Raw genomic sequence first — 8,377 nt, forward strand, 5'->3', positions numbered from 1 at the left:
CCTTCTGATCTTGAGCTAACGCCTGATAATATAGTGTCAGGACGACTCGAGAACTATATTGAAGGATTTATTTTTTGCCTTGGTGGGGAAAACTAGCATAGCTGTTGAGTGACTGTCTTCATTGAGGCAAACCAGCAATGGAATCTAGGAAAAGTTAAATTTTTTATATACACCATTAAAAAGGGTTTACCTGATAAATAACACTTTTTCCAGACGCAGTACTTGTGGATACGACAACGTGTTTTCCCCTTCTGATCGCGTCAATAGCAGCGACTTGGTGTGAATACAGCGTTGTAATGTTTCGAGAGTATAAAACAGCATTTGTAATTTTATCAGAGATAGGAGGGTTGAGATAACCTATGCACGACTCATTAGCATGCTCATTACAAATCAAAACCAAATAGATGGGTTCTACCGGTTTGAGCTGCCTTTGCCTCTACTAGTCGTCGATAGATGATTTGGTCTTTATACCATGGAGATGCCATTATGTCTGATATGACTTGGTTGATACTTGGACGCAATGTTGGCATTTCCTTCAGGTCTTTATCGTCACCCACCGAATGGTTTACAGGAACGAAACTACGGCCAGCCGCGATCAACAGGTTTACAGGGTCGTCATGTCTTGATGATGCGATGATAAGTCTGGATGGGATCATTTGCATAAACATAAGTGCGGTGTAAAACCTCTGGGCATACTCATGTACAGCCATTTCAAACCGCTCATTACGAGCTTCAATTATCTTCTTTACCGCTGCAGGTGAGAGTGAGGCCCTGGTGTTCAATGAAGTCGTCAGCAATGGAAAATCAAGAGTACAGACCGTTTGAATGAACAGAACCCGAAGGATCTCTTTTTACATTCGACCTATCTTCGAATTCCAAGACAAGGACATGGCCTTGTGAGGAATTAATGGATGAAGCTGCTTCAGAATTACTGATAGAACGAGAGGCTTTACTACTATTTTCATCGAATGTAAGATCACTTATTGGAACGTATGAAAATTTCAGAAGATCTGGAAGTAACGCTCTGACAAATATAAGCAACGTGCGATATTCAAAGTCACATTCGGAAATTACACATACTTAATTTCAGAAACCTTGCCAATTTCTAATGGCCTTGTAGGGATGTGTCAATCAAACTAAAGTTGGAGCTCTTGAATATATCATTACCTTTTAATTATACTCTCGACAGAAGTGCGAACAGCAGAGAAACTTGTCGCTAACTGTCGTTTAGACGAAACGAAGGCAAGGACGACATTGATAGCCTATTTGAAGAGATTATGTTGATACTTTTCGAACCTTTTTAGAACAATAATTAACTTACTTTAAAAATCTAAACGCGAGACTTTAGATTATGTAGTAACACAAGGCATCCAGTAATCTTTTCTACCTTATAAAGCTACAGACAGAGGAGTCGATAATCGTTGACGTTGACTCGATGCGGTAAATATCATGATTGATACATACTGTTTGAAAATAATCAGGCCATTCGTGAACTGGTGTAATTTCTTCTGCTTTAGATTCACTTGATTTCGTTGTAGTACGACGCGACTTCTTCGAAGGCGGTCGCCGGATGTTGACTGTGTTATTTTCACGGGCGAAACTTGATTCATCACTGGCAGGATAAGTCTCTTCTGGCGATGATTGTGATAATTTCCCTTTGCGTTTCATAGTGGTTCATTGCCAACGGAGATCGTGTAATAAGAAACGATATTTGCGACAGAGAATATTGCAGGTAAGAGTAAGACTTTAAGCTACTCGTTTGGTTCTAGTTGGCAACACAGCCACTCCGTTGACGTCAACCAAACTTGAGATGTTATCCCCAATAGAGGCCAGACTATTGAGGGGACGTGGCGACCTCGTAGCGCAGGGGAAATTAGCCAAAGAAGGACTATATATAAACACATTCACAGGGAGCGAGTATTAGATAGATTAAATGTATATAGCCAAGGTGGGCTCCACCCCTCAAGCCTATAAAGCAACGTGAAAATGTCTACCAAAGTTATCGCTAATGAGCATTGAGCAACGGGAATGTGCGTTCGCCAACAGATGTATGACTTGTATGTCACAATCTAGGTTGCCCACTTGCATGGCATCGGATTCCCGTGCAATCGAATGGCGATCAAAGGCCCCTGCTAGCAAGAATACACCCACTAGATAGACAGGAAGCCTTTCTTTATACTGAATTCTAACAGTGACATTTGTTGAGAAGAGCGGAATATCATTAGGTTTGCCCTGTCCCAATGAGCAATCCAATTCGAGTGTCGAATCCTTCACTTCTGATTGGCATTTCCGGGGTATGGAACGGGTTCTTCATCACTGCATCTGCATAGATGTCATAGACTTTTTGCAATATAGAATCCGCATTAGTATCCGCCAGTGAAGTTAGCAATACAAATTTGGTTCCTTGTAAAGAGAATATCAAAGGGAAACTTTAACGGGTGCTTAACGGGTGTACTAGAGAAAACTTACCGGTCACTGTCAATAGAACGTTCAACTTGAACGTCTCTGCTTCAATTACTTGGACACCTGAGCTTGAGCCCATAGGGGATAGACGACTCGTGATAGCGTGAATACCGTGAAGAGTTCCAGCAAGAACTAAGTATTCATTAGAGGTAAGGGGTGCAAGTCCATCTGGAAGATCATCAGACATTGTTTAAAGCAGCCATTCAAGTAGAAGACCTGCGAAATTGCGTTGGTACACGAGCCCTCCTGCTTTATTGATTACCTGCAGAGATAAGGCTGGTGTCGATGTATGATCAATATAGGACATACCCAAAGACTAAAAACGACCATATTGAGAACAAAGGCGAGCTATTTAGTAGTCGTTGTTAGCTGTTAGCTTCAAGAACTGACTCCCGGTAGTGGGCACTTGTCAGGGAGAATGGTCAACGGTGCTGTGAGAGGTTATATAATAGGCATGAAGGAAGCAAACAAATGACAGCGGACCAGCGAACGGTTTGCCAGCGCAACCTTGACCAAACAGTATTACGCTTGCGACCCTTGTCCCGAAAGTTGTTTCCTCACTTCTTGCCTCTAATTCCTTCATTGTTTCATGAGAGGCAGCGTCTCTCTTCTGCTTAGGCACTATGCCCTATGTTGGTTGTTCATAACTATACTTCTCCCTGCCCTCTCCTATTCAAAGGCAGTCCTTGACCGCCGTGAATTACGCCCTCTGTCCTCGGATGACTTGAAGACACTAGTCAGTGTTACAGACCCTCTAAAGAACCTGGATCCTGCAAACCCTGCGTCACATCTGTCAAAAATTCTGATACCTAGAGCTCGTACGCCATCTCTTGTCGTTGGTGTATTCTCCGTACTTGAACATATATGAGCAGCCGACACCGAAAACAACACCTTCGTCCGCAATTACATCGTTTCGACTCTCAAAGCGCTAAAATGGCATGTCGAATTGGACGAATTCACGGATAACACTCCTATAGGTCGCAAACGCTTCGCAAACATCATCGCTACCAAAGATCCAAATGCCTCCCGGCGCGTTGTTCTTTCTGCACATTTCGACAGTAAATATTATCCTCAGTACCCCGAAAACCAAGTGTGCTATCCTCTTTAATAAGCATTGGCAAAAATGAACTCATGAGTAGTTTAGTTTGTGGGTGCGACTGACTCCGCTGCACCGTGCGCTATGATCCTCGACTTGGCCGAAACTCTGGATCCTCTATTGGACAAGAGGAAGGAGAGGTTAGAGGAGGGATCTGAAGATGATGATGATGTAGCGGAAACCACTCTTCAGCTCATATTTTTTGACGGTGAAGAAGCATTCAAAGATTGGACGGACACAGATTCCATTTATGGCGCAAGGTTCGCATACTGTCTTCGATTGGAAACCTCCGACTGATAACTTTGATGCGGCGCAGACATCTCGCTGAGAAAATGTCTACAACTTACGTTTCTCCTCACCAACGGAGAAGGCTCATGAATGTGCAGACTACTGAACTGGATGAAATTGAACACCTTATTTTGCTGGACTTGCTTGGAGCACCCAATCCATATATTCGCTCATTTTTTGTTGATACTGCTTGGCTCTTCGATTCCATGGTATCTGCAGAACGAAGGTTAGGTGAAAGTGGGGCCTTCGTTTACGGTAAAGATGGAAATAATATGGCGCCTGGCCAATGGCGCAGTTGGTTCCGTGCTCGAGTAGGGAATAACGTCAATTTTGGCTATGTGGGCGACGACCATATTCCTTTCCTCCACAAAGGTGTCAGTATTCTTCACATTATATCTGAACCATTTCCAAGGGTTTGGCATACTCTAGGGGTAGGTTTCTACTTGTTTAATGTTGACATTTTCTGACAATAATGCGCCAGGACGATGCGTCAGCTCTAGACCCTGCTACGATGAGAAGATGGAATTTGATCCTCCGAGTATTCATGGCGGAATACCTTCATCTACAACCTCAAGACTTTGCCTCGCGGTCCGAGTCTTCTCGCACCGTCCAGAGGTCCGAATCTGAACTGGTGAGTATAGGTTCTTCAACTGAGTGGCCAATGGTTTACTGAATTTGTCAATTGTTTAACCCTAGTAGTCGTGAGGTCTAGTTGCGTTTATGTATTTATATTTGTACTATTGTCGTCATACCAATGATCAGGCAGAGCTCGCGTTGCATGGGTGTTGTAAGCCAGGCTGGACTGCCTATGAGAATGCTAGTATCCGTGCTTAAATGGGGTCCTTATTGTTCTGATGACCTAATGATTCTATTTCTGTCATTCATACCTAACTTGAGGGCCGGTCTATACGCGTGTTTCGGGTAAATTTCAATTACCTATGCTTCCGTTTACATTTAAACAATCGGTGGTTATTTTCTTTCCTTGTCGCACTTCATACTGTCTTGCTCTATTGGATCCCCATTTCTCTCCACACCATGCCAAAACGACAGCGATATTATTCCATTTTTTCGCCCCCGAGTCTTTCTATGTCAGAGCTTGTAAAGACTACCCTTGATCACGAGTCCACGGATAGGCTCATTGAAAAGTGGCTGGAACATCACAATGCAGGCCATGACGCCTACAATGAATGGTTTAGGGATGTTCGTGAGCGGAAACACGAACATTTTGGAAAGCAAATTATTGCGTGGAACAAAGGAGCTTTTGCACCGGAGAATGTATTCTGTCGAACCGTCGACACTGGTCGTTTGATTCCTCTAGATCGCACCTGGACAACCCATGTTTTTCATCATCATTCAATGCAAGAGAGGAAGAGGTCAATGATGCCAGTTGTTCTTACAATGGTGAGCTATTTGGCACATGTGTTCAACTATTCCTCAACTTCACGTTTTCTGCATTCAGTTGCCAGAACTCATGCTTCTTCGTGGCATGCACGACCGCGGCTGCGATGAAATCTACATCATTGTCACTGATCTCAAAAGACAAGAAATGGATGATGTAACTGAGTACTTCAAACTTGTTTGCAAGCACTGTTTCGGACAACCTTGTAAACCTACAATGGAGAAACGGATATTATACGAACGTATGTCGAGAACATTATGCCTTTGCAGATGTTAGCTAATAACAATTGTCTATACCCCAGATATGCGGTTAAGCCATACATTGCTCCGACAACGAAGGACCCCATGTTTTCCCCAGATCGATCTTGCCGTTCGGGCTATCCTATATGAAAAACAACCACGATTCCTTGTACTCTTCTCCTATCAAACAACGTCATATTCTCAGATCTTTTTCACCGACCCAGTGTTCGTACCCGACGAAGACCTATTCCATGACTATCCGACAGGTTGTCCGACATGTTGCACCGATGACTGTGAAATGATTCGGTTCCCCAGACGAGGGCTTGAAACTGCATCTGTGCTCAAAATCAAAACGAAGACGAAGCGCAAAAGGGTAAAACCACGGGATATGTGTAATTGGATTGACTGTGATGTATCATTCGGAGTCGTTCCTCGGCATCGAAAAAGTACCAGCGAGAGCTCTGAATGCTCGAACGTCTGCGATGAACAGCATCCACAGGAGAAAACAATGATTTTAGGACAAGTGTGTAGCAAGTGCAAACTTGTTAAATATTGCTCGCCAGAGCACCAACGGAACGACTGGGACGAGCACAAACGCGTTTGTGTTAAAGCATAGGCTTTTATTTTGCATGTTTCATCTTCACGACTTTACGCATTCGACTTTTCCGTTTCCCTTTGGCATAAAGCATCATTTTTTAACCTCACGGCAGGCTGTTGTATTCAACACTATGCGATGCTTTTAGGACATAATTGTGGATATTTTGGACTTTCAGGAATTTCTCTCTACTTGATGTATTATTCTCGACAATGTACCGATGATTTAGGGAATGCGTATGTAAATCTATTTTGGGCAGCTATGTAATATGACGTCATTATGTCGGTCTCGCAAGTCTCTCGTGTGAAAGTCGTCTTGGACTCTCAGGTTTATAATTACTTGAACCTATCTTTCCATTGAAACAACATAATTCTAGAGCACCAAGGGATCTTTGGAAGTTTATATGATGCGCTATCTATCTTCCAAAATCGCACAACAAGTGAGTCCTTCTTTTTTAAGTAGAACTGATGCGACGTGACGATGACTCGGATACCCTCGGCCTGATTTCGCACAGATTGATGAAGAACTGATGAGCTCAGTGGGAGCATTCAGTTTAGACCAAGTAATTCCTCACCTACGAGATTATGTTTTCCGCTCTTGACTCGGAACATTACAATTTTTGCAGTTGATGGAGCTGGCTGGCCTGGCGTGCGCTCAAACCCTTGCAACAGTTTATCGCAAAGATGTCTTTCCTAAAGTATTGGTATGCTGCGGTCCAGGAAATCAAGGTTGGTGCTTTGGAGGGTTAGAAAGAATTGTGTCCTCACAATGGTGTCCGATGTATCTGGTAACCTTTAGGAGGAGACGGACTTGTTGCGGCTCGCCATCTCAGTGAGAATTATTATTCGTAGGCAAAACAGCCCTGTTGAAACAGTTCCAACTTAATCTAGGTATGTTTGGGTACCAGCCGACCATTTACATGCCCAAGGTAAATTCAATTTTATCTATGTTTTCGCCGGAACTTAGAAATTGTTTACAGCCAGGCTCAAAGGACATCTACCAAGTTAGTCTTGTTTTCTTCGACGATCCAGCTACTTATCATTTATTGAAATTCAAACAAGCGCCTTGCAAAACAATGCGAAAATATGAAAATCCCAATTATTCCACATGGTCTAAATGACGTAGAATTGCTTCGTCAAGCACTCCTTCGACCGAACACCGATGTTATTCTAGATGCTATCTTTGGATTTTCTTTTAAACCTCCTGTTCGAGCCCCTTTCGACGCTGTACTTCCACTGATCAACGATTCTCGCTTGCCAATTGTCTCTGTTGACATTCCTTCCGGATGGGACGTTGAAAAAGGCAACAACCATAAGATTGGTCTCCGTCCTGATGTATTGATCAGCCTGACGGCACCGAAGGAAGGGGTCAAAGATTTTGTCGGCAGACATTTCTTGGGAGGAAGATTTGTACCCAGGTAATGTCAAGACAATTGCTCTTGAACTGCGCTGAACTCATCGGTCACAGATTTATTGAGAGCAAATACGATCTGAACCTTCCTGTTTATCCTGGTTTCGACCAGATTGTAGAGTTGATCTCAGAGAAGAATAGTCATTCACAGGATACGCAAGAAACAGAAGACAAGTAGAAACCCTTTTGTTTACACAGGATTTAATTAAACTATGGGTGGGGTGGCCCCTCTTAGCTTCAAGAATAATTTTCCTTTTCCTACAGAGCCTGAAGAAAAAAAAATAAAACTAAACACAAGTTTAATTATGTACAGAGCTATGTTTTCAAATTTAAGTCTACACCCGTAATAAATCCTTCATTCGTTCGATAAGTTTCGTTGCATCAGTAGCATCCTTTCCAAAGTCCTAAAAATTTAGATCGTGTGTGAAGAACAAGGATGTTGTTCTTACTCTTTCAGCCTTTTTCATTTGCTCAAGTTGATGTCTCGCAGTCCTCGAAGCATTATTGAGAGCCTCTTGACGAGATTGTTCGTTAGTTCTGACTAAAATATGTTTTGAGTAGCAAGAAATTAAGAGCGAGTTTAACGCCTGGTTTTATACCGAACGTACGCAAGGTACTGGCTGAATTGATTCTCTCCGAACGCGAAGTTCCCGTGTCGAGTAGAAATGAAGAGTAAATTCCACAAAGCTCCTCAAAGGCTTTCTGCGCAGGTAAATGATAGTAGCAGTTAGTAACATTATCGTCGAATAATATTGTAAGCAAGTGTCCACCTTCTGAGTGGTCGCAGGTAAATGAATGTCTTCATAGTACTTTTTTATCTCCACTTCGCCTCTCTGTAGATCGACTAATTGTATTTGAAACCCTGTTCTGGATTTTTTCAAAACAAC

The 8,377-nt window shown here is 42.8% G+C and overlaps 5 protein-coding genes across 5 annotated transcripts; 3 read left to right on the top strand and 2 right to left on the bottom strand.

The window, feature by feature from the left end:
- Positions 1-1,163: 1,163 nt before the first annotated feature.
- On the bottom strand, positions 1,164-1,668 carry JR316_0003338 (uncharacterized protein; the record flags this gene model as incomplete). The annotated part of the gene is made up of 4 exons (XM_047889111.1): positions 1,164-1,262; positions 1,322-1,330; positions 1,388-1,396; positions 1,465-1,668. 4 exons carry the CDS (start codon positions 1,666-1,668, stop codon positions 1,164-1,166), a joined length of 321 nt encoding a protein of 106 aa, XP_047751485.1.
- Positions 1,669-2,221: 553 nt separating this feature from the next.
- Positions 2,222-2,793, bottom strand: JR316_0003339 (Transport protein particle subunit trs23; the record flags this gene model as incomplete). Its single annotated transcript, XM_047889112.1, has 4 exons — positions 2,222-2,403; positions 2,470-2,631; positions 2,680-2,725; positions 2,773-2,793. The coding sequence occupies 4 exons, from the start codon at positions 2,791-2,793 to the stop codon at positions 2,222-2,224; spliced, it is 411 nt and encodes a 136-aa protein (XP_047751486.1).
- Positions 2,794-3,052: 259 nt separating this feature from the next.
- Positions 3,053-4,681, top strand: JR316_0003340 (Glutaminyl-peptide cyclotransferase; the record flags this gene model as incomplete). Its single annotated transcript, XM_047889113.1, has 6 exons — positions 3,053-3,281; positions 3,336-3,553; positions 3,608-3,819; positions 3,876-4,278; positions 4,329-4,478; positions 4,610-4,681. 6 exons carry the CDS (start codon positions 3,053-3,055, stop codon positions 4,679-4,681), a joined length of 1,284 nt encoding a protein of 427 aa, XP_047751487.1.
- A 201-nt stretch (positions 4,682-4,882) lies between these two features.
- JR316_0003341 (uncharacterized protein) lies at positions 4,883-6,101 on the top strand (the record flags this gene model as incomplete). Its single annotated transcript, XM_047889114.1, has 3 exons — positions 4,883-5,248; positions 5,307-5,487; positions 5,548-6,101. 3 exons carry the CDS (start codon positions 4,883-4,885, stop codon positions 6,099-6,101), a joined length of 1,101 nt encoding a protein of 366 aa, XP_047751488.1.
- A 662-nt stretch (positions 6,102-6,763) lies between these two features.
- Positions 6,764-7,668, top strand: JR316_0003342 (NAD(P)H-hydrate epimerase; the record flags this gene model as incomplete). Its single annotated transcript, XM_047889115.1, has 5 exons — positions 6,764-6,824; positions 6,971-7,008; positions 7,060-7,083; positions 7,142-7,497; positions 7,548-7,668. The coding sequence occupies 5 exons, from the start codon at positions 6,764-6,766 to the stop codon at positions 7,666-7,668; spliced, it is 600 nt and encodes a 199-aa protein (XP_047751489.1).
- Between the last annotated feature and the right edge of the window lie 709 nt (positions 7,669-8,377).

Source organism: Psilocybe cubensis, chromosome 3 (genome assembly GCF_017499595.1).
Source record: "Psilocybe cubensis strain MGC-MH-2018 chromosome 3, whole genome shotgun sequence".
In the NCBI taxonomy this organism is placed as follows: domain Eukaryota; kingdom Fungi; phylum Basidiomycota; class Agaricomycetes; order Agaricales; family Agrocybaceae; genus Psilocybe; species Psilocybe cubensis.